This window comes from Calliphora vicina, chromosome 2 (assembly GCF_958450345.1).
Source record: "Calliphora vicina chromosome 2, idCalVici1.1, whole genome shotgun sequence".
Classification (NCBI taxonomy): domain Eukaryota; kingdom Metazoa; phylum Arthropoda; class Insecta; order Diptera; family Calliphoridae; genus Calliphora; species Calliphora vicina.
The window spans coordinates 103,668,285-103,693,162 of record NC_088781.1 but is presented as its reverse complement, the minus strand read 5'-3'; the positions used below and the strand labels follow the sequence as shown (position 1 = coordinate 103,693,162).

The following is a 24,878-nucleotide window of genomic DNA, read 5'->3' as shown; positions in this document are numbered from 1 at the left end:
AAAAGATCAGAAAATAAAATAATAGAAAATCCAGTTAATCAAGAATACCAAACAAACAGTCAGACAAGTGTTGAATTACCATCAGTTAATAATGATTCCAAGGAATATATAACAAGAAAAGGTCGAATTGTAAAACAGCCTAAGAAACTTAATTTATAAATTATTTTTATTAACATTTATACTTATATTATATTTATTGTAAATCATTATTTTATATTACACTATTTTGACTTAAGAAGGGAGATGTTGTATATGTATATGTCATACCATTAACATAATATAAGAACATGGCAATCTTGTAATAGTAACTAGTAATCAGTATTTGCATATTGTTATATATTACCATCACTATAATAAATTAATAAAATGGCATTCTTAGCCACACACAACAATCCCTAGATAAATGATTCAAATTGAATACTCGCTGGAACTATCTTCAGATCACTCACCCACTATTGTTACTTTATTGAGCCCCCTAGAAATTGTATCCCCGACTGGTAATTTAGCGATGGCAGGCACAAGAATAAATTGGCTCAAATATAAAAAATACCTCAGTACACATTGCTCGGAAAACATACCGCTAAGAACACCAGAAAACATCGATCACTCTCTTATCAATTTCGATAAAAATCTCAAACTGGCTGCTCAACATGCTACCCAAACCCCCCGACAAATCAGATATAATAGAATTAATTCTACAGATGTCGAACGGCTCTTAAATGAAAAAGAAGATTTCGCAGAGAGTGGCAATTGCACAGATCCCCCCAACTAAAATCGAAGCTTAAAGATTGTATAAAAAGACTTAAAAAGCTCTTGGAATTTCGAAAAATGGAATCATTGAATAAATATTTAGAAAGCCTGGACGCAACCCCGCAATCGGATTACTCATTATGGCGAGCAACAAAAAGTCTTAAAAGACCCGTTATATGTAAGTCCCCCTTGCGAAATTCAAGTGGTGGTTGGGCAAGAAATGATACTGAAAAAGGGAATCTGTTTGTTAATCATTTAAAAAAAGTATTTACACCGAACACATCAAACGAAGAAATTGAGTTGCCACCTGTTGCACCCCATTTTGGAGCAGCCGTACCCGTACTACCTTTTTGAGATTCGAGAGATCGAAAATGCTGTTGTTGATTTGAATCCCAAGAAAGCGCCTGGTATGGACAAGATCAGCAACAAGATGCTTATGGATTTTTTTATTTTTAATGCTATATTACGACTTGAATATTATCCTCCAGAATGGAAGGTTTCACTGGTTACCATGATACCCAAGCCGGGAAAAGATCACACAAAAGTAGAATCATACAGACCCATCAGCCTATTGTCTAATATATCAAAGCTATTTGAGAAGATACTTATGAACAAGTTGTACCCGATGTTAACTGAAAACAATTGTATTCCGAATCATCAATTTGGATTTAGAAGAAAACACAGTACTATCGAACAAACCCATAGACTTGTAAATATGGTGAGAAAAGCGTTTGAAGAAAAGAAATACTGTTCCGCACTCTTCATCGACATATCTCAAGCGTTTGATAAGGTATGGCATGCTGGATTAATATGCAAACTGTGTCAAAATTTACCCGCAAACACACATAAGCTGTTGGAAAGCTATTTAACTGGTCGAACTTTTAATGTTAAAGAGGGAAACTTTTTAAGTACTGCACAACCCATTGAAGCTGGAGTCCCCCAAGGCAGTATCCTGGGACCTTTTTTATATTTGATATATTCGTCTGATATGCCAACTAACAATAGCACTCATACATCAACATTTGCTGATGATACTGCTATTCTAAGCATTCATGAAAACCCTCAACAAGCGGCACGTTACTTACAAAACCACATATTTGAATTAGAAAAATGGTTAAAACAATGGAAAATTAAAGTCAACGAGCAATAATGTACACACATAACATTTACATTGCGTAGAGAATCATGCCCCCCTATTCATATCAATAACCAAACAATAATTCAACAATCGGAAGTGAAATACCTCGGAATACATCTCGATCGTCGCCTTACATGGAAAAGTCATATAGATGCAAAGTTGACTCAAATGAAATTGAAATCAATTCAAATTAATTGGCTTATTGGCAGAAACTCCACGCTTAGTTTAGATTGTAAACTTCTACTTTATAACATGATCATAAAACCGATATGGTGTTATGGCATACAGTTATGGGGCACGGCCTCAGCGTCAAATGTAGAAAAGATACAAAGACGCCAAAACAAGTTTCTAAGAATGATCACAGTTGCCCCCTGGTATATCAAAAACGCGAATATACACAAAGATCTAAACGTGCCCATTGTAAAAACTGAAATCTCGAAAAACGTACAAAAATATTTAAAAAAAACTTGAAGTTCACCCAAACCCGCTGGCCCGCAACATATTAGATAACCGTGGCCACACTCGATTAAGAAGGAGGGACACAGCAGACCTAATCTAGAAGGAAGAATGCCAATTTAACCAAAACAACTATGAACACAAAATTTTTTCGTCCGGCACTGGCTGGACTAATAAATAATGAAGATACAATAAATAAATGATGAAAAAAAAAATTCTAGATAAAAGATTATGCTGTAACCAGAACATGCCTTGGATAATGCTTCTCACCGGAAGGCCGTTGAATGAGTTCTAAGGAATATTGCATTACTGATTACAGGCGCTGTAAAGTCTACTTCTTCTAAAGCACTTCTTACTATTTTAAAGTGGTTACCAGTTGATTTGATGGTGATACAAATGGGTAGTTACTTGTGTAAATAATGATTATTGAAATCGAATTTCAAACTAATTACGATGCTTATAAGAAATTCATGTATGTTAATTTGTTTTTTGAAAGTGGTCCTTCTGGGGGTTATGAGCAATTATGGGCCGATCTTCATAAAATTTAGTACGAGTGTGTGTGTATTAGAACACATAGTGACAATTTAAATTGTTGTTGTTGTACATTTTAAGTAAATAAAGAGTTGTTACAATTTTTAAACTACTAAACGGCTTTTATTTGCAATCAAAAGTATCCGGTTTATTTAAAGGAAATAAACCAACGTTTTGAAAAGGTGAAAAAAACCAATATATTGTTACGAAATTGTATTTGAATTCAAATATAACGGTTTCTAATTGCTGGTTTCAAGTTGCATCATGTTTCTCAACATTTCTATTTCTATAGAATTCTAATTATGGACAATATCGTTTACCGTCCGATTAACAGCTGTGGAAGATACAACTTTGAATAATAACTTTGAGTTGATCATTGTAGAAATCGAATTTTCACGAAGCTACTGAAGGAAAATGACGCTATGTACAAATAGTGGCAGAGGTTGCAGTCGGTGTTTTAGTTTATCACAGGCGCTGTTAGAGTTAACATCAACTGAATATAAAATGTAATTTAAGTGTGTTGTGAATTATAAACGTGTGTTTCTATAAAAACACAGAGTGACTATTTAAACTGGTGTTGAGTACAGTTGAATAAAGAGTTGTTACAAATTTTAAACTAAACTGATTTTATTTCCAATGAAAAGTATCCGGTTTATTTAAAGGAAATAAACCAAATGAAAGGTAAAAACATTACAATATATTCTGGATCCATATAATATTGGATTTCAATAAAAATTATATAATTTTCTGAATGACCACGTAAATATTTAAAAATTTAACTACATATAAATATTTTCAAAAAATTCCAAACCCTGCCAAAATGGAAACTTGCAACAGGGTGATTTAAATTTAAATAAAATCAAAAACAGCTGTAGCCTAAACAAAAACATGACAGCTGATTGTGTTTACATATTTTTTGTTATTGTTGTATTTTTTATCTTCGGCTGCTTTGTTTTGCTTCCACATTTGCAATCTCTTTTGGTTTTATTATTATTGAATTTACTTGTTTACTACGCTTTATATCAACAAAATATATTAAAATACTACAATAGATTAGACGACAATTAAAAACTATGCGCATAATTAAATTAAAGACAATCAATTAACAAGTAATTAAACTACAATCAAGTGGGTGAAAAAAATAACAGCAACCAAAAGGAAAATAACAGAACAATACAACTTTTGGAGAATGTCAAAGGGGTGAAAGTTATTTTTGGTCCATAGAAGTTTTTATTTATAGAAATATTTAGATGTGTTGAGATTTTAATTAAAAATAATAAAAAACACATACATATACACAACAGACAGACATCATCACCTGAACACATTAAACACAAGCAGCTGTTTATTGTTTTTATTGTTGTTGGTAGTGATACGTTAGTAGTTTTATTTATTTCTGTTGGTTGGTCATTTTTGTTTTCGTTAGTTTTGCATATTTTAGCTCTGCCAGAGATTCAAACACAACAATCGGGTTTGTAGGGTGAACTTCATAATAAGTTGAATAAAAGTGAAATTTTTATCTTTTTATTATTTTTCTGCAACTGCTGTATCTTCTTTATTGTTTATTTTTCTTTTCAACACAAACAAGTTTTTGTTTTCTTCACCAAATGCACCCAGTTGTAGAAACCGAAACGGCAGTAATAATAAAACCGCAAATAAAATAGAAAAGAAACAAGTAAATTTTCTTCAAAATATTTCTGTTGCATAAAAACAAATCAGAACTAATAAAAATAATAAGAAATTGAAGGAAATAGAAGAAAATCTTATTGGAATATGGAATGTGCGGAAGCATTAGAAAATTATGCCACCAACAACACCATGTATAAGAAACAGAAAATAAGTGATGATAGTGGTGTCTCTGAAATAGATGATACGATCAATGATTCAAACGAGGAGGAAGAAAAGCCAGAAAATGTTAAAGTGCATGAATCAGAAGAAGAATCCTTGTGGTGGACCATACCGGATCTGGTTTTGCTGAAAATTCTGTCATTGCTCAACATTAAAGATGTGGCCAGTGTGACTGCCACTTGCAGTCGTTGGTACGAATTGGCCAACGATGACTTAATGTGGAAACGTCGCTTTCAGGAACATTTTCGCACTGACCCCACCATACCTCTGAAACCTGGTATGTATGATCAACATACATGTGTGTATACGAATGTGTCAAGGTTATTACAAGTATTGTTTCACAATTTTCAACAGGTGCTTCTTGTTGGAAAAATGAATATGTGCGTTTGACATCCCGCATACCATTTGTTCAGTCCCAGTGTCTAACTGGACACGTTCATCAAGTTTTGCATGTTAGTTTTTCGCATAATGGTGAAATGTTTGCTACCTGTTCCAAGGATGGTAATGTTATTGTGAGTACCATTTAAACGAATATTCATACATATACCTATAAACAGGAAGAAAGTATGTACATAAATAACAATTTATTTTAATCAATACAAAGTGCACAAAGTAGTAAAATTGAGGTAGGACCTTTACAATGCTGATTGCTTGTGTGTTTTAAAAATGGCATTGTGTAGGCACATTCATATTTGGTTTATATAAACAGTACTTGTGAACTTAGAAATTGAAGTATTTTTTTCATATCCTCCAAGTCTCGCAATTTCGTCAGAATCGATAAATCTCATTAAATTGCTTATTAGAATTGTACATAGAAAGAAGTATTTATAAACTACCTTAAAATATAAAAAAAATATAGAGTGTATTAATGATTCTCTTTTGTTAAACTAATAAAATTAGTTATTATTCAATACATTTAGAAATGTTTATTGTGCTGTAGTTTATTATGTATTGTAAGAGAATTAATTGCGTTCCAATAAATAAATGATTTACTTCCTAAATCATTTGAATGTAGGTACTTAACCTTCAGGGTTAATTTATTGAAAAATATAATATATAGCTAAATTATTTAACTACTTAATTGCTTACGTTGGCGCCGATCGTATTAAACAATATCATATTATATAATACAACTTGCGATTTTACTTCTGCGGTTTTTGAAAAAAATACTATTCTTGGTAATTATTTGCTTCATATGCCTATACTAGGGTTTCTACACAGGAAACATTTTCCGGGAAGTTAAAGTTACAATATAATATTCGTTGCGATTGCCAAATTTGTTGCTAATTTAATTATTCTATTATATCCATCGATTTTTTTGGTTCTTGCAACACATATTCAGTTGGCAAAGAAGCATTACCGTTGAAATATTCGAATATTTTTTCACTCACCTCAAGTCACAGTAGAAAAATTCGGTTATTAACCCTCCGTTACTCGCAACTGATCTGTTTAATACAGGCAAACTTTTTTTTATTGTTAATTTTTTTAAACACCATAAATTTTAAGCAATTTTTTGGTATTACTCTTTTAAATACACTGCATTTAATATTGTTTTTATGTTTTCGAAATAAAAAGTGAAGAGATTATTTTCAAATGCAACTTTTTTTATTGATATCAATTTGATACATTGCGACTATTCTCGATTGAAAATGATTGCGACTAACGGAGGGTTTATAATGAATCAAATTTAAATTGTATATTCTTAAAGGAATTACTAACGTGCCACATTTCAACTTTTAAGGATATTCATATTTAGAGAAAATAACATTAGTTGTGGTTTAAATTTGTTTATCTACTATCTAATTTGAAAATTTTCACTTTCGCAACTAACTACGCATGTTTTATATTTTCGCGTACTTTCCAGTAAAAATTATCCAGTAACTTTAATTTAGAGAGTAAAAATACATTTACTCTCAATCTAAAAAATATCAAAAAAAAGTACGCGAACAACAATTTGTAAAAATAAGTTGTATGTTATTATAAATCAATTTAAACATTTTTTTTGTGTTATTTTACTTTTTTCTTTACAAGACTTGTAAATTGTGTTAATTTTAAACTTTTTTGTTTTGTTTACATTTGCAACAATATGTTTTAAACATATTTTTATGTTGATATTTTTTACTAAACAGAAAATGTCCAGTAAAAAATATGATGACGAATTGTCACTTTTAAGACCCTCTTGCTCTCTCGTTATAAGTTTTTACGAAGTAAACGAACGGAATCTCGTAACTTCCAGCGATAATTTGTACAAATTATTACAAATTATCAAATTAGAAACCCTTAAGAAAGCTGGACCAACATTGTACAACAAAATATTTATTTTATAATTCTTTTAAAACACTGGTAAAATTTTAAGACAATTTATTAGAATAAAATTTACTGGTTTAATTTAATATTAAAAAAATTCCGATATATTAGGAACCCTAGTTGAGACGAATCTTTTAAAATTTTGTTTAGTTCACCTAAAAGAATCATAACAAGAATAGTCCTAGTTAAGAAGATAGAAGTGAGGCGACAATTAAATACCGGTCTGAAGGACAGAAATTAAGTAGCCAGCCTATTCCGATGATAAATTCTAGAAGCATGCTACATCATATCTAGCTATATCCCCTAGTTGGTAGTGAAATCTATCCCCTAGTCATTTTTGTGTGATCTCTGTAATCTCGGACAGTTACGTAAAATGTATTCTAACTATTTCTAGCTCATTAATATCCTTGCACTGTCACATTTAATGACGAAAGCTGCAATTATCACTCCTACTAGAGACATGAGACTTCCCTATCAAACCAAATTAGTATTTTGTTAGCTTCTGCATCCAATGAGGTTGCGTTGAACACCCTGTAATCCATTATAATGTTCCAGGACAAAATCAGATCATTTTCTACCTCATTACCCTGTATGTTGTTGTTGTAGCAGCATAAACAATTTTACAATATTCAATCATTGGGTTCTGCATGTTGTTCCAGTCCATGGAATTGTGCTACTTCGATTGGATGAGTCCATAAATCCATAGGACGTAGTGTAGTAGGGTTGGATAGACAGCTGAATACGTGGAGGGTGTCATGAGGACCCTGACTACATGCTGTGCATAATTTGAGGGCGGCATGGTCTATTAAGCCTGTTGCTCCATCCTGATTTTAGTTATGCCAGAACGACTCTTGTTTTACGCGGCAAAATGTTCTCGGCGTCTGCTATCGGCGGTATCCTTCTACCGCGGAATTGATGGCGTCTCTATGAATGTCGGTCAAATCTGTCGATCAAATTGTGGATTTCGTTGAGATAACCATTTACCAAACCGAAAAGCTCATCAACGTTGTGACCTGTCGCTAAGATGGTGCAGTCGTCCGCATAGGTGATTACCTCCACACTATGGGGGGCACTGGGAGTTTAGAGAAATATAAGTTAACATGAGTGGGGACAGTACCCCGCCCTGAGGGACTTCTTGTTTAACTGTACAGGGTTTTGAGCATTTGTCTCTGATCTCCACGAACGCCACTCAGGTAGTTCACTATCCATCTGTTCGAGTTGTTGGGTATTGTGGACTGCAGGATGTCCTGGAAGAGTGTGGCGTGACTGACAGTGTCGAAGGCCTTCGATAGGTCAAGTGCCACTATGATCAGCCTCTGCTGATTTAAGCCCTGTGAGTTCTAAGTGACTATGTCGGATAATGCTGTGGTGGTGGTGTGCATCTTACGGAATCCATGCTGGTATTAACGAGTATTTTCGCTACAGGTGACAGGAGGTAAACCGGCCTGTGCGATTGTACCTCGCTCGCGATCCTAGGGTCGTCAGGGTTGGTACTTCGGATGTCATCACGCTTATCTGCGAGTCCCGCTGCTTCTGCTGGGAAATGCGGTCACATTACGGACATTCATCCAAGCGAGCGGCTGCTACGGTGACGGTCTTGCGAAACTTCCTCTCTGCTTTGTATACGTTGGAGGGAATCGATACACCATTGAGTATGTTGATGTAAGTTCGGCGTTCAGAGACGATGAAATCCTTGGATCTATCCAGACAAACGATTATGGGTAAATAGTCTGATCCTACAGAAATAAGTGCAAGCCAGGTAGTACAGTTAATCAGACCAGGACTCGCTATGGTGATATCAGGCGAACTAGCACAATTACCCATAATCCGTGTAGGGGCATCATCATTTAGTGTACAGAAGTTGGATTGGTCAATATGTTCCGCCAGCCAGATTTCCGGGTACCGCTCCTTGCTTTCTCTTCCTTCGTTCTGGTATTATAAATGTCTCGTGAAGGGTCAACTTATTTACGGCGACCTGCCGTACCAGGTCATTAGCACCATGTGGGCGACGTTCTATCGATCGACTCTGTTGAATCCCCTTGTCCTCATTGGTAGGAGGTGATCCTTCTGTCTTCTGACTGTTAGTAGATATCACGGTGCTATCTAACTCCTCGTCAGACAGCTGAGCCATCCCCCCGAACCTTTCAGTGGTACAAGTTTCGCCACGAGAGTCTCTCGACAATCCAAGAAGGCCTTCCACATGCTCCATTATCCTGGCATAAACGTCTATTAGTGTAAGACCATCTAAAGTACTATCCATATCTCCCACCTCGGATCCTCTATCGTCCCTGAAGGCCATAGCGTCCACCTTTGCTACCACTTCTTTAGTACCCTTGTACATACTGTCTTCCCCACTACTTCCCTAATTTCAGTTTTATTCTTGGTTTTGTCAATTATGTATGTTTCCACGAAATATTTTGCTTTACACAATTTCCAAAAGAGGGAAATTGTTTTTTCTATCATTTTAATTTTGCAAATTCAATATTTTTCTTTTTGTCCTTCAAATAGACGCATGATTATTTTCTTCTTGTATAATTCGGAAAAGTTTTTTTTACTTTGCATCTGACTTTAAACTTATTGCAGATTTGGAATTCCGGTCACCCATGTAGCGAAAAATATTCGCATAATATGAAACAATTCAGTTGGAAATATACACAATACTCACAATTTAATCAAAGCGATACGTTGCTCTTAGTATCCGGAGTACATTTTGGTTCACCGCACAGTACATCCGGAGAAATAGCAGTATTCACAGTCGGTGGCAAAGGTTAGATTTAACAAAAAACTATAGTGACGGAATAAATAATATATATTTTTCCTTTAACAGATGGTTCCCACTTGCGTTGTCGTGTCTTAAATCGGCCTTATGATATATTTGGTACCTGGTTTAGTGATCAGTATTTAATATCGGGTGATTTGCACTGGTTGGCCCATTTGGTAAGCACTTCGGTGTTATGGCTAAATAAGGCGAATCAGGAAGTGGACTCCGAGCATGTGCCCATTATGAATCAATTGTATAAGTTTTACAATCGCAATGCCAGTTCAGTGAGAGCCATAATGATGGCCAAATGTCCCTGGTTGGATGAGTCAAATGATCCATTGGCTGAACAGAATCTCGTTAATGAGGCAACAGATGAGGTATTATATTTTTCTTCATCCAGTTTAAAGATATTTTAAATACATTTTTTCTTTTTGAATTGTAAAGAATCAAGATGTAGAAATGCAACAAGATGCTTTACAAAATGATACTGTGGGAAATCCTCTATCCCATATGGCCACTCTAGGGCATTCCCCATCTAGCCCTAACTCTTTGGATAACTCTTTACCGTCTACTTCTTCAAGTCGTTCTACTTTACAAAATGATGATATCTCTATACATTTCGCTGAAGAATATAGACGTTTATTCCATGGAGATGTTAGTCCTGATGATTCCGGCAATGAAGATGAAGAAGAAGATGAAGCTATGGAGGCGGCTGAGGAATACGATGATATGGAGAATTCTATACCAAAATATTTAATATTTTCGACAGGCTCCAAAACCTATACACCACATCAGATTGGTATTAAACGTATAAAGCATGTTACTTTTCCCAAAAAACTTGATCCAGGTCCTTCACTTAAAGAAAGAATTGCGGCTAAAAAGGCAGAAAAGAAAGTAAGCAAAATATATTTTCACCATTATAAAGTATTAAATATATTTTTTCTCTTTCTTTATCATAACCTTTAGAATCCATTAAGAGACCCAGATCCCGATTGGTGGAATTATGAGGCTGTGGCAGATCGTTTTGATAAAGTCGATAAAGTCATTGATTTGCATGGCCATATTATAGGCATGGCTTTAAGTCCAGATCACAGGTTAATTTTATTATTGTCTGCTTAAAATTTGTTGTTTATAAAAATTCTTTATTAGATACCTTTATGTCAACACCCGTCCTTGGCCAGAAAACTATATCATATCAAATGCTTTGGAGCCACCACCAATTGCCCAAGAAATTGATATTCATGTCATTGATCTCATGACTCTTAAACGCGTTGGCAATATGTTGCGTGCCCACAAGGCCTATACACCGAGCACAGAGTGTTTCTTTATATTCCTAGATGTTTGTGATGACTATGTGGCCAGGTAGGGGCGAACAAATTCGAAATTATGTATATTTTCAAACTTGTGAAACAATATTGTAATTGTCTTTTAGTGGTGCCGAAGATATGCATGCTTATTTGTGGGATCGTTATTATGGCGTTTCCTTGGCTAAATACAAACACATCGATGTGGTAAATAGTGTGGCTTTTAATCCAAAAGATTCAGAAATGTTAGTTACTACAAGTGATGATTTTACAATTAAGGTACAATTTGGAAATTCTAAAACTAAACTCTTTAGTAATTAAAACTACATAAACCATTTATTCATTTTCAGATTTGGCGATCACGTACTAAAGCTAAAGAACTTAATATTGATACTACAAATAATACAGAAGCATTTGATTTAAAATTAAATAATTCTGCATAACTTAAAGTTTGCAGAAAATAAAATTCAATACAACCTAAATGCGGCAATATTTAAAAAAAAAATCAAATATACTTAAATGTGAAATTAGTTCATTATAGAATCCAAGTAGTTTGTAGACAAACAAAAAATTCTTTAAAAAAAAGCAACTGTAGAACAGTTAAATTTGTTAAATGTTGAAAAATTATTAATGTGAGATTAAAAAAAAAATTAAATTATGAAAACTATTGAGATTTAAACTAAATTTTAAAATACTTTTTAAGCATAAAATAATAGAATGTTTTGTTTGGCATGGCAAATTAAAAATAGAGAAAATTTAAATTATACATGTTACTAAAGCAAATATTTGATCCCAATTTTGTCTAAAATATATTTTAAAAAACCTATTTTATGTTAAACAATAATTTTTGTGTAACTTGTTATTAAATATATATATATTTTGCTAATAAATTACAAAAGAAAAAGACAACTATTTCAAATGTAAATTTAAAAAAAATGTTTTTGCTATTAAAAAATGTATGTAATTATCACCAAATTATACTATAAAGGTACTGTTACACGTTCGATTACGGTTTCGAGCAAAAAAATTCAACACTGTGCATGACTCGACGGTATCCAATTTATCTCACCTTTTGCATTTTTATTCTTTGTAATCTGAATTTACTTATTAACTACATTTCGTTTAATTTTCATTTGAGAAAGCCCTAGGAGTCCCAATTGGCGTCTACACTGCTAGACGTCGATTAACCAGCCAATGGTGATGAAAATTTGACTTTCATCAATGGTGTCGTCGGTCGCACGCACTAATAGTTTACTTTTTTTTAATTGTATGCTCTTTGACAATAAAACAAAGATATTTAATCAATTTATGGGTCGATTGTGGACATAGAGAATAGACATAGAGCGGAAACTCACCTGTCAAAGACCTAACTCAGTTGTCAAAAACCTAAGAGGTGAGAATGTATTAGTAGAAAAAACTATGTGAAAACAAAACAGTCGTATGTGTGATTATTTTGAGTAATTTTTTTGTTTGAGTTTTTTTCTAGTTTCCGCAACTGGCAGCATAATTTTCTGTTGCCAAATGGCAACCAGAAATTGGTGGTTGCCCTCTGGCAACGCAACTGAAGTTCGGTTGCCATCCATAATCGACACATTAAGCTCTTTTACTTCAATGTTAAAATTCACAAAATTGTTTAAAAACAATAACGGAGAATAATGTTTTTAACACATGTTTTTGATGTTTTTAACACACCCGGTCTCACTGACATATAGGTCACCATTGACTGGTTAACTGAAATGAATTTGTTCCCCAGACGACCCGCCAAGAAAGCACCCATAAGAAAAGTCAATAAAAACAAGTAAGAGTGCTATATTCGACTATGCCGAATCTTATATACCCTTCACCTTTGTTGTGGATGCATTATTATTTTTTATAATAACACACATCCAAACATACGTTTAATTGTATAAAAAACAACAACAATTCCAAAAGAAACAAAACACAAAAGAAAAACAAAATACGCAAAGCATGCACATCCAAACATACGTTTTGTTGCTTTTTTGTCAAAGCATGCAATACATTGTGTTTTTTGATGAAATTTTCAGAGGTTGTCTCGGATTTTTGCTCATATCTCCGTTATTTATGGACGGATTTTGCTGATTTTAAATAGCAAAATTCTCGAAAGTATGTCTGACAGAATTGTTGAAGATTTGGATCCCGGAGATATCTGGGTCTTCAGAAAATTGATTTCAACAGACAGACAGACGGACATGGCTTAATCGACTCCGCTATCTATAAGGATCCAGAATATATATACTTTATAGGGTCGGAAATGAAAAATGTAGAAATTACAAACGGAATGACAAACTTATATATACCCTTCTCACGAAGGTGAAGGGTATAAAAACGTCTATACTTTGCGAAACTATATATTGATTGGCTCAGCTGGAAAAACACAACTATATATTGATTGGCTCAGCTGGAAAAACACAACTTACGTAGGCCAACAAAACAATGGTATTCTCCTAGATATCAATTACCAACAGTAAAACATAGTGACGGTTCAATAATGGTGTACGATAAGAAATAATATTCATATAAGATGGAACGTAGGTTAGGTTAGATTCCATGGGCAGCAACTCGTCAAAGAGCCCCATTCAAAACTGATCCCATTGTGATACCCATGAAATAAACCAGATTATCTGATGATGTGAATTCGTCTTACATTCATACTTGATAGCTCATCTAAACTCGATAGGAATGGCATTCCGAGGATACGTTCACTCAAGTTTGTCAGAGCCGGACATTGGCAGAATAGGTGGGACACAGTCTCCTCCTCTTCTTCATTTTTTTTGATCGCAACAGTATATTGACGTGTATATCGAGCCATTTTCTCGATTTTATATAATAGATACCTAACCAGGGGGTTACTGCGTAACTCAATCTGAAAACGGAAATGTTCGAAATTGTGTACTAATCCTAAACAATTTCCTTGTTTGTAAGTTATTGGGGGCCTTTGGAAAGATGATTGATCGGACATGGATATATCGACTGCACTATTTATAACGATCCAGGGGGATTATGTAATTCGATTCGAAATGAAACACTTTCGAAATACAATGTATAAAGCATACAAATTCAAACGAATTGCTTTTCGAAATTCAAAATCGAGTTTTTGATTAATTATGGTTCTCTTTATCAAACTGCATGCGCACGCAAATTTTTAGACCCCTGCGATCAAACATGACAACTTTATTAAAGAAATTCAAACGCAAAAAATTGCCAAGAATACTTTTGTTTTTGTAATTATGTCCGTTAGCATTTAAGGTGACGATATGCTTTATGGGTTCGCAAATGAAAAATGTGGAAATTACAAACGGAATGGCAAACTTATATACATATACCCTAACCACTCTTGGTGAAGAATATATAAAAACACTGGCTTTATTTATTTTATTTAATGTTTAATGAGGATTTCAAGTACAATACAATTACTTATTTTTGTTAATATATTAATAACGAATGAAAATACATATAATTAATAATTTATTCATGAGGTTGTGCATTATCTTTGTGTTCACCATCCGGACAGGGATCGTTGTCATCATGATTATGTTCATTATGTTCACCATGATCATGTTTACGATTTCTACGTCTTTTCTCCGGATGACCAAAACAATGCTCACACTCTTCATCGTCTTCTGAAGAACTTTCACCAAATGCTACGGGTTTTTTATATATGCAGCAACCTAGTAATTAAACAATTTAAATATATTATGAAATATTTGCTAATGTTTTTTTTTGATATAACACCTACATTTGGATTTCTTTTTGCCCATATGTTCATTATCGACGGTACCCTCATGCCAGACCACTTTTTTGTCACTTTTGGGTTTCTGTAAACGCAGTCTCAAAACCGGCTGAGACTGAAAAAAAGAAAGACGTAATAATGAAAAAATTGCGTTGTATTCAATAAAAAGATAATTCATATTTAAAAATTTCAGTTTGTAAAAAAAGAAACGGGTACATGTGGATTTTATTTAAGATATAAAACTAGAAATAACATAATTAGGAACGTCTAAACTTAAATGTCAATTGGGAACATAAAATTTTAAGGGACGTTTCTTGGTAAGACATCATAAAACTACAAAGTATTTAATATCGCATTTTTATAAAAGTAAACAAAGCAATTTATCAGGCGTTTTAAAAACAAATGTTATCTACATATTTATCTGAACTCCCTTATCTTACCGCCGTATCTAAAACGTCTTCATGAGTAATAACTTCAGTTTGTGACCGGGTCACTGTCTCCGCCGCTGGCAAAGCTACTGCCTCCATGTTTTCTTTAGAAATTTGGCAAACTACTTTTATAGTAGAACAACAGTACTACAACAAATTTAATTGTTATTTTAATTAGTTCCCAAAAACAATAAATTTGTCTACGAAACCAAAAAAATTTGTTTTATACAGTGCAGCGAAAAATTTATGTATTACAACTGTGTTTTTTTATAACATCTAAACAACAGCTGTATTACAAGGTGTTCTTTTCGAACAGAAAATTATGTAAACAATGGACAGAGTTGCCCGCTATACTATGTTATGAGTAACTGTTACACTGCCAAAAAAAAAGTTTGATTTATTTATTTAGATAAAATGTGAAATTATTTTAGGGACAATAATATGATATGAATTTATAAATTTAATTTATTTGCTAAATAAACAATTTCATGTCCACACATGAATTTGTCTCGTGTGGATAGCTGAGTGAACAAATTAAGAAGAGTTAAAAAAGTTTGATTTATTTATTTAGATAAAATGTGAAGTTATTTTAGGGACAATAATATTGACATGAATTTATAAATTAAATTATTTGCTAAATAAACAATTTCATGTCCACACATGAATTTGTCTCGTGTGGATAGCAGAGTGAACAAATTAAGAGGAGTTAAACGACTCAAGCGGCTTGTCAAAAATATTATTTTCATTTGCACATACACGACAAAAGCGTTTTCGATTTATAAATTTCAATAAATATGATTTTCGTTACATTTTATTAACTGTTACGCGAAGTCCACACTCTATAAAAGTTATGTTTTAAATAAAAAAAATTACAACAAAAATTTGACAATCAAAATATAAAAATTTTGTACAAAAAAATCAAAACTTGTTGATTTTTGACACCACCACACAACAGGCCTCTTGCCACAGCTATTTTTATTCGTTACAAATTTATATTTTTCGCAAAAAAAATATACAGCTTATTTAAATGTTTTAAAGCGGACAAACAGCCTGAAAATTTTTAAAAATAAACTACTGCTTACGCACGATATCTTCAATTCGATTAGTCGAGTTTCTGAATATCCATCTATGATGAAATTTGATGACATAGAATCTTCAAATGATTCTGAGATTTGTTGCAAATTAGAGCTGAAATCAATTATCCATATCCAATTTCAGAGGCGACTCAAATAAATTGTCCAGCTATACAGAAATTTAAATTTTTGAAAATAAAGTTGTCCCGACGATGTGCCGAGTTGTGTACTTCTAAATTGTTTATATCCGTCAGTTTCGCCATTAACATTACTTATTTAAATCGTTATTAGATAGTTATTTTCATGATTTTTGGGAAAAATCATTTATTATTCCTTTGTTCCGGAAGCAGATCCAATATTTATAATTATAGAGATATAGCTAAATTGAACGTTATTCCGAAACTTTTTGAGAAAATATTGACTGAAATTCGATCACATCATGTTTCATCTTTTCTATCTCCATTCAAGTACAGATTTAGAAAAAGATTTTCAGCTATCATTAATCTATTGGTATTTACAAATTTATTCCGGCTTACAAACTGATGCTATATATACGGATTTCATTAAGGCATTCGATAAGGCGAATCATGACCTTCTTCTGTATAAATAAGACAAACTTGGACTTTCGCCTGTATTTTTCATAGGGATTGCCACCTATCTAAAAACTGACAGCAATGTGTTTTGTTCCGAGACTATAAATCGAATACTATTCCAGTAATATCTGGAGTTCCTCAGTATTATTTATAATATTCAATATATATTAATGTATGCCTATGACGTAAAGCTACTCCTTAAGCCAGTCTCTAGTTCAAGCAGGATAATTTTAGCCAATGGTGTAATATGAGTTCTGAATTTTAAAAAAATGTAAACAAATTACATTCTACAGACGAAGTCCAGTACTCTGCAGATACTCTATTAATGAGTATCAATTTGATAAAGCTAATGCATTTCTTGATCTTGGCATATTGAAATTAATATATTAAATAAATAAATAAAAAATATTACTTGATAATAAAGTAAGTTTCAATTCTAACATTTCGCAAACTATTTATAATGCCAACATTTCTTTTAAGCTCCAATATTTCCATTTAAATTATGCCAGCTTTGATCTGATGCGTAGAATTTGTGTTCAATTTAATAATTTAAATTAAAAGGAGCATTAAAAATTAATGTTTGTATCTCTTGAAACACCCTGTCACAATTTAATAAATAACGGTCAATTAGTATGAATCACACCACTATTATCGAAATTAATACACTTTCAACTGTCAAGTGTATTTTCACACACACTTGTATTTATTGGTATTAAACATAATAGTAGTATTTTTCATAGCGACTGCACATTTGTACAACAGTGTCATTTCTACCAGACGATGGCAGGAGCAATTGTGCGATTAAATATTTTAACAAAACCGCAAATTGGTAAGAATTTTTATAAAATTCTTTAAAAATTATAATGCTAACATCTCAATTAGCCAAAACTTGATCGAATGATGCATAAATCATAAAAATCGATTGAGATTAAAGTGTGAAAAATTGATTTTAAAACTTGTTCAAATTATGTAATTTTTTCAGTCTTGCGCTGGCAACAACAAGAACTTTGAGAAAAACAGAAAAATGTTCATAATTTGTATAATAGACGGGAAAAATTTACGTTTTAGTTATTGAATTATAATTTCATCATATTGTTGATATAATATATGCAACTACGATAGTAATTAATTTTTTGTATTTTTTTAGCGTGCGTTTTGCCAATTGCGGCGCAACGTCGTTTGCAAAGCACGCAAGCACCACCACCCGGAACACCGCCTCCACAAACTAAAACCAAATTTGGCAACTTAGCTGATCAAGATCGCGTCTTTACCAATTTGTATGGCCGTCATGATTGGCGTTTGAAGGGTGCCATGAAACGTGGTGATTGGTACAAGACCAAGGAAATCATGTTGAAGGGATCCGAATGGATCATCAATGAAATCAAGACCTCGGGTCTTCGTGGCCGTGGTGGTGCTGGTTTCCCCAGTGGCATGAAATGGTCATTCATGAACAAACCCTCTGATGGCCGTCCCAAATACTTGGTGGTCAATGCTGATGAAGGTGAGTTAGAAGTTAGGGGTATTGGAAGAAAGTGAGGTTATTTTTATTAATTTGTTTCTATATATTTCGAAAGGTGAGCCTGGTACCTGCAAAGATCGTGATATTATGCGTCATGATCCCCATAAGTTGGTTGAAGGTTGTTTGATTGCCGGCCGTGCCATGGGTGCTCAAGCTGCCTACATTTACATTCGTGGTGAATTTTACAATGAAGCATCCAACATGCAATTGGCCATTGCTGAAGCTTACCAAGCCGGTTTGATTGGCAAAAATGCCTGCGGCTCTGGCTACGATTTTGATGTATTCATGCATCGTGGTGCTGGTGCCTATATCTGTGGCGAAGAGACCGCTTTAATTGAATCCCTTGAAGGCAAACAAGGCAAACCTCGTCTAAAGCCCCCATTCCCTGCTGATGTTGGTCTCTTCGGTTGCCCCACCACAGTGACCAATGTTGAAACCGTTGCCGTTTCTCCCACCATTTGCCGTCGCGGTGGTACTTGGTTCGCCAGTTTCGGCCGTACTCGTAATTCGGGCACTAAGCTTTTCAACATTTCTGGCCATGTCAATAATCCTTGCACTGTTGAGGAAGAAATGTCCATTTCCTTGAAGGAACTTATCGAACGTCACGCTGGCGGCATTCGTGGTGGTTGGGACAATCTTTTGGGTGTTATTCCCGGTGGTTCGTCCACTCCCATCATCCCTAAGCATGTGTGTGATGATGTGATAATGGACTTTGATGGTCTTATTGCCGCTCAGACTTCATTGGGTACCGCTGCCATCATTGTCATGGACAAGTCAACAGATGTTATTAAGGCCATTGCTCGATTAATTTCCTTCTATAAACATGAAAGTTGTGGTCAGTGCACACCTTGCCGAGAGGGTATTGGCTGGATGAACAAGATTATGGGCAGGTAAGTTGTAAAGTGGATGGATGTTGATGAATAGAGGAGAAGGGGTAAGAAATTCAGATTTCTGGGGACTTCTTTGTTAATTAATTGGAAAATGCTCTCAAGTATAGCAAATTAATGTAAGATATTTGAATTCAAGGTTTATTTGTTTGTATTTCTTTAAAAATTAAAGCTTATTTCATGATGATTCATCGGTGAAATATTCATATCAATTAGGTTTCCTCTAAGTAAATGTCAGTGAATTTAAATGTACTAAACGAACAATTTTGAGAAAAACTAATTTTATCAGTATTAAAAATGGGTGAGAAACTATTTTTGCAATGATATCTGAACAACCATTTTTACAATGGAAAGTAGAATAGTCTCTTTCTAATCCACAAAGTAGAACTCAAAAGTACTTTTTCTAGTAATGGTACTTTTTTAATGTGCTACGAAACTAGACACAAACAAATAATCGAACAAAAACGAATAATTCACAAACAAATAGTCGAACAAAAATGTTCATAAAATTATGGAGAAATTACAAAAATATGAATGTTTACAAAACCGGATAATTCACAATAGTTTTTCGAAAGGTAAATCCAAGAAATTGTAGAGAATTTTTAAAATAACTTAAACAAATATCGATAGATATTGCTATTGATATCGTACTCGAAACTTCAAAAAACTCTCTTCAATGTAAATAGGCTCTAACTTTTATCTAAAATTTTATAAATAAGTTTATAAATATTCTTAAATTCATTAAGATTTTTAAAATGGTTTTAGTTTAGTTTTGTAAGGGGTGTGCACTATGTGCACTTCCACTCGTAGACCGTAAGGTCCATTGTGATTCCTTTCATGTAAAGAGAGAATGTAAAGAGAAAAGAGTCCAAATCCACATAGGGAATGAAAAGGAAAGAAAGATTTTGTTACAAATTTTGAATCGCTCTAGAACGTCCTTTAAATAGCCAACCTATTCCCCTAATAAAAGCTAGTATGTTACTTAGTTTACAGCCAGCAACACTACTGAGTTGATCCAGAAACCTGTTTCCTAGCAATTGAAAGCTATGGCCTGTAGCCTAGGGCAGTTGCATATAATATGCTCTACCGTCTGTAGCTCCGGTTATCACTCCTACTAGAATCCTGAGACTATACCTATCCAACTCTACCACTGTTTTGGTTGCATTTGCATTCAGTTTTGGCCAAAAAGCCCTGGCTGGACACTTTGTAATTCGTGCTACTGCTCCGTCGCAGTGACGGCGTGCGTGGACTAGGCAACTACTTGCTACAGTGTATTACCCTGAGGGCACTGCTACCACTCACCTTGACCTTAAAAGTGTAACTATATCGTAAAACTTCTGGTAAAGCATCTACTGTAGAAGTTGCGAACTCAAGTGTGGATATCACAAGAAAGCAACAGCAATAGAATACACTATCGCTCCAATGTCTTGACAAGATGAGTAACCTTTAGTTAATACACTCCTTTAAAGTCGCGATCCCATTTGTGAATGTGCCAGAAGAACCTGCACACACACAGAGGAGATTCAGACCACAGAGTGTACTTAAGCCATCGCATCGTTGCAAGATCGTTACCCAGACAAAGTTTGCTCGATCAATAAAAAATTTTAATCAGAGCTTCGAATTAATTAAATTTCAGCTTAATTCACTAAAATCTTAATTCGAAATTAAAAAGAGTCAACCTTTCATTCCATAAATCCAATCGCAACATCTAATTCTTTAGCTTCATTCAAAACTTTGTATTAATTCATAATAAAATTCATTCAACCCTAGAATGATTAAATTTTTGTTAATTAAAATCTAATACAAATTCTATTAAAATTTAATTTCTTCATTCAGTTTTGTTTTCGTTTTGCTTTTAATCAATTACAAAATGAATTTAAAAAAAATAGAAAAATTAAGAAAAATTTAATCATTTAATACATTTTTAGAGCTATTTCGTAATGGTTTTGAATTACAGACAATTTGTTTTAACTAAGGAATTAATTCCATAAAGTATGAATTTTCAAAGGAATGAATTCAATACATTTGTTGAAAAAAGGAATTAAGTCTAATGAATTCATTAACGGAATAGAATTAAGATTAAATTTTTTCGAATCTTTGATTTAAATAAAAAATAAAATGTTATTGTTCTTAGATTATAATTGTCCAATCATGTGTGTGAGGAATGAGGCCCGTTAAGTAACCACGCACTTCATTTTTTAATACAGTTCAGGTGGCCTATATACCCCCTTCAAGTCTATGTATTTAATTTGTAGGACAAAAAAACACAAACGAATTTGCTTTTAAACGATTATTTCGATTTAGAGGATTTATAATTTTTCTTTAATGGAACTCTTTAGAAGTGAAAATATGTATATGTTTTATAGAATAATCATCTAAAATCCTAAATTTCGAGTTTCAATTTAAGTTGATATTCAAAATGATTCCCAAACTAATTTATTAAATTTATTTGAATTCTCCACAGATTTGTAGCCGGTAATGCTGATCCCTCTGAAATCGATATGCTGTGGGAAATCTCCAAACAAATTGAAGGACACACTATTTGTGCTTTGGGTGATGGTGCTGCTTGGCCCGTACAAGGTTTAATTCGTCACTTCAGACCAGAAATTGAGGCTAGAATGAAGCAATACTCCGCCAGAGCTTCAAATTAAACACGAAAGAAGTAATTTAAAGAAAACGGGGAAGAAAAATTTAGCAACTTTTGTTTTTTTGTAAATCGTTAGTACGAATAAAATTAATTAATTATTAATTTAAATGTCTTTAAATAATGTGAAGTGAAAAAAAAGTATCAACATGATAAGAGAAAAATAAGAAAATAATAAAGTCATTAAAAAGTAACAACAATAAATAAAACTTGTTGAAAGTAAATAAAATTTACTTACTATTACTATTTAATTTAAATATGTAATAAAAAAAACCAAATGGAAAATAATTGTTTTAAATTAATTTTATTTTCAATCTAATTGTAATGTTTGTATATGTTTGATAACAGCATTAATATCTTCCTGGGGCACGGGCTTGTGTTTGGGTGGGAAGGTGCAAACTTTCAAGGGACCATCAACTTGCTTTTGTGTATCATGTTCGACACATTTGGCGGGTATGAATTGGTATCTAAAAAGTAATAAAGAGTCATTAATATGTGTATTTTTCAAACAAATTTTGTGGTGTTTTTTGAATTTTTACCTTCTTCCAGCTTCGGCTGTAAAAATAATGGCAAACAATGCCAATAAACCAAAAAATACTGTTAATTTCATTATTTTTTATGTAATTTTTCAATTGACCCTCAAAGAAAAGATGTGGGCTCGACGAGAGTGACCGTGAAACTGAAAATTCTTTAAAGAGGTTAAATTTTGATACCTTGTATTTTTAATTTTTATTTAAATATTCATGAGTCGCTGTTAATTAATGCAAATTTTATGTAGATATGTTTGTATTTTTAGAATAAAAACATTCTATTCTAGTTGAGTAACAAACTATACACTGAGAAAATAATGTTGCAATCTATAACAAGTTTTAAAATTCACCATTTCAAGCTTATTTATCAGGCAGTTTTTAAATAATTTTTGAGTGTTTTTCATGCAAAAATTTGGAAATAGTTTTCATTTCGTGTTTCTGAATCAGGCCCTTAGACAAACTAAATCAACAGGTTGTCAATACTACTAAAAAATACTTATATAGTAGTACACATATAGATATATACCAGTTTATATACAACGCTACGGCACCAATTGTGAATTGGGCAATTATATAAAATGAAGATTGTAGTTATATCAGTTTTTCTCAGTGTATGTTAAAGCTAACTATTATAAATATTTACAACAACAGTAAGAAATTTAATTCAAGATCAAAGAGATGTTTTTTAATCTCTTCAATTTATAGTGGCTGGTATTATGTTAATTTTAATTAAATATTCATAAAATAAAATTATTGGCACGGGAACTGAAATTGGAATATTTTTATTAATAAAATATGCATTCCTTTCAATAAAACAATAGTATTTAATTCGTCTTAATCGAATTTTATAAACAGAACATTCTAAACATACCTGTACGAGTACATGACCTTCAAAAACGATAGAGAAATGTTTACAGTCATATAAAAAAGAGTACGAAACCATGATATTAAATGAATAAATTTTTGAGGAATTGCGAATAGTGTGGTTCAAATTATTGTGACACTTGATATAATAGTCCCACTCTGAAAATACAAATAGAATCGGACAATGTTAATCCGTGCATCGGCTCTGATGGAAAGGTGAAACATTAAATTAAATATTAAATTATAACAGAATCTGTGGAATATCTTTATATCTATGGTTTTGTATTATAAAATGTCCAAAAAACGAGTAACGAATTTTCTTACAAGAGTTTAATTTTTAATAATTTTGTTAAAAAACTTAAGAGAAGTTTGGCACTCCGTATCTCCTCTGCTTTGGAACTTGGAAAAAGAATAAAAACTGGAATAAAAAGGCAATCGGCACTAACTGGGGCATTGTCCCGAGGGGTATAAATTGGATCTTTAAGGCTGTGGTAAAACCAATTTTATTTCACTGAGCAATGGTTATGTGGCATGCAATGAAAAATGCCTCCCACTGTAAAGCCGTTGAACGTGTTTAGAGAACCATAGCCATTCTTATACCAAGTGCGGTAAAGTCTACGGCGTAAACTCTACGCCATTTCAGCATGGTGAATTGGTTGTTGGTGGATCTGACGGTGATACAACTGGCTCTCAGCTGTGCTGTGGACTCGTGGTCTGGTAAGGACTCTGAACACTCCACGATTTTAGACTACTATGAATCTCTTTATAGGAATGTTGACTACTGCGTAACGAGACCCTTTTTCGATATGCAATTATCCATACGTTTTCCGGACAGGGACATATGGTTAAGTGGACTCTATCCCCTGATAATGTCACAAGGCTGGCTCTAAAAGGGGTAATATGGTCCGAAAATTATGGGATTAAATCCATGTTCAGACATTCTGATTCTTGTACAATATTACAGGCAGAAATCTCTGGTGTAAAGAGCGCTGCCAACTGGCTTAGGCATAATTACAACAATATAATATAAAATAAAATTTCGAAAATTATATAATTAAGGTTAAACAAATTACGTGTAAATATTTCTAATAAGAAATTCTGAGAAAAAAGATACTATTGTTGGTAAGGTGAATGGTGAAAGTGAGAACAGGAATAACCCTGAATGTCTGACAAAAATTGTACTGTTTCTGAAATTCGACAAATAACTAAAGACAAAGGGACTTTCGGTCACTGTAGATGAGTGTTCCTTCTATAATGAATGTGATGGAGAATGTGATTTTGAAACGGTCGTAGAAAGTGATATTGAGGATGACATTTATAATGATTACATTGAAATATATGAAGGCCATGATCTTAAAATATATGTACTATATAAGTGATGTTATTAACCGCGTACGTAAGTGTTGCAAAATATTTAATAATCGAATGATAAACACAAATATTGCATATTTACGTTTTGTTGCAGGAAAAACATGGAGTTCGTCTTATACATAA

General features: G+C 33.1%; 4 protein-coding genes across 5 annotated transcripts; 2 read left to right on the top strand and 2 right to left on the bottom strand.

The window, feature by feature from the left end:
* The first annotated feature begins 4,040 nt into the window (after positions 1 to 4,040).
* Fbw5 (F-box and WD repeat domain containing 5) lies at positions 4,041 to 12,004 on the top strand. 2 transcript variants are annotated; one of them, XM_065501256.1, is made up of 10 exons: positions 4,041 to 4,550; positions 4,623 to 5,000; positions 5,078 to 5,235; positions 9,614 to 9,797; positions 9,858 to 10,168; positions 10,236 to 10,685; positions 10,758 to 10,885; positions 10,941 to 11,153; positions 11,224 to 11,374; positions 11,446 to 12,004. In XM_065501256.1, the coding sequence occupies exons 2-10, from the start codon at positions 4,649 to 4,651 to the stop codon at positions 11,536 to 11,538; spliced, it is 2,040 nt and encodes a 679-aa protein (XP_065357328.1). In that variant the 5' UTR covers positions 4,041 to 4,550; positions 4,623 to 4,648; the 3' UTR covers positions 11,539 to 12,004. The 2 variants fall into 2 exon arrangements, with proteins under 2 accessions (XP_065357328.1, XP_065357327.1); XM_065501255.1 differs by having other exon boundaries at positions 4,042 to 4,346; positions 4,464 to 5,000.
* Positions 12,005 to 14,478: 2,474 nt separating this feature from the next.
* Positions 14,479 to 15,511, bottom strand: LOC135951311 (E3 ubiquitin-protein ligase PPP1R11). The gene is made up of 3 exons (XM_065500936.1): positions 15,287 to 15,511; positions 14,853 to 14,961; positions 14,479 to 14,784 (listed from the first exon to the last, which is right to left on the bottom strand). The coding sequence occupies exons 1-3, from the start codon at positions 15,371 to 15,373 to the stop codon at positions 14,582 to 14,584; spliced, it is 399 nt and encodes a 132-aa protein (XP_065357008.1). The 5' UTR covers positions 15,374 to 15,511; the 3' UTR covers positions 14,479 to 14,581.
* A 2,121-nt stretch (positions 15,512 to 17,632) lies between these two features.
* Positions 17,633 to 22,093, top strand: ND-51 (NADH dehydrogenase (ubiquinone) 51 kDa subunit). The gene is made up of 4 exons (XM_065499522.1): positions 17,633 to 17,769; positions 18,088 to 18,441; positions 18,515 to 19,349; positions 21,811 to 22,093. Exons 1-4 carry the CDS (start codon positions 17,721 to 17,723, stop codon positions 21,995 to 21,997), a joined length of 1,425 nt encoding a protein of 474 aa, XP_065355594.1. The 5' UTR covers positions 17,633 to 17,720; the 3' UTR covers positions 21,998 to 22,093.
* A 185-nt stretch (positions 22,094 to 22,278) lies between these two features.
* LOC135950762 (uncharacterized) lies at positions 22,279 to 22,600 on the bottom strand. Its single transcript, XM_065500293.1, has 2 exons — positions 22,530 to 22,600; positions 22,279 to 22,457 (listed from the first exon to the last, which is right to left on the bottom strand). The coding sequence occupies exons 1-2, from the start codon at positions 22,598 to 22,600 to the stop codon at positions 22,301 to 22,303; spliced, it is 228 nt and encodes a 75-aa protein (XP_065356365.1). The 3' UTR covers positions 22,279 to 22,300.
* Positions 22,601 to 24,878: the final 2,278 nt, after the last annotated feature.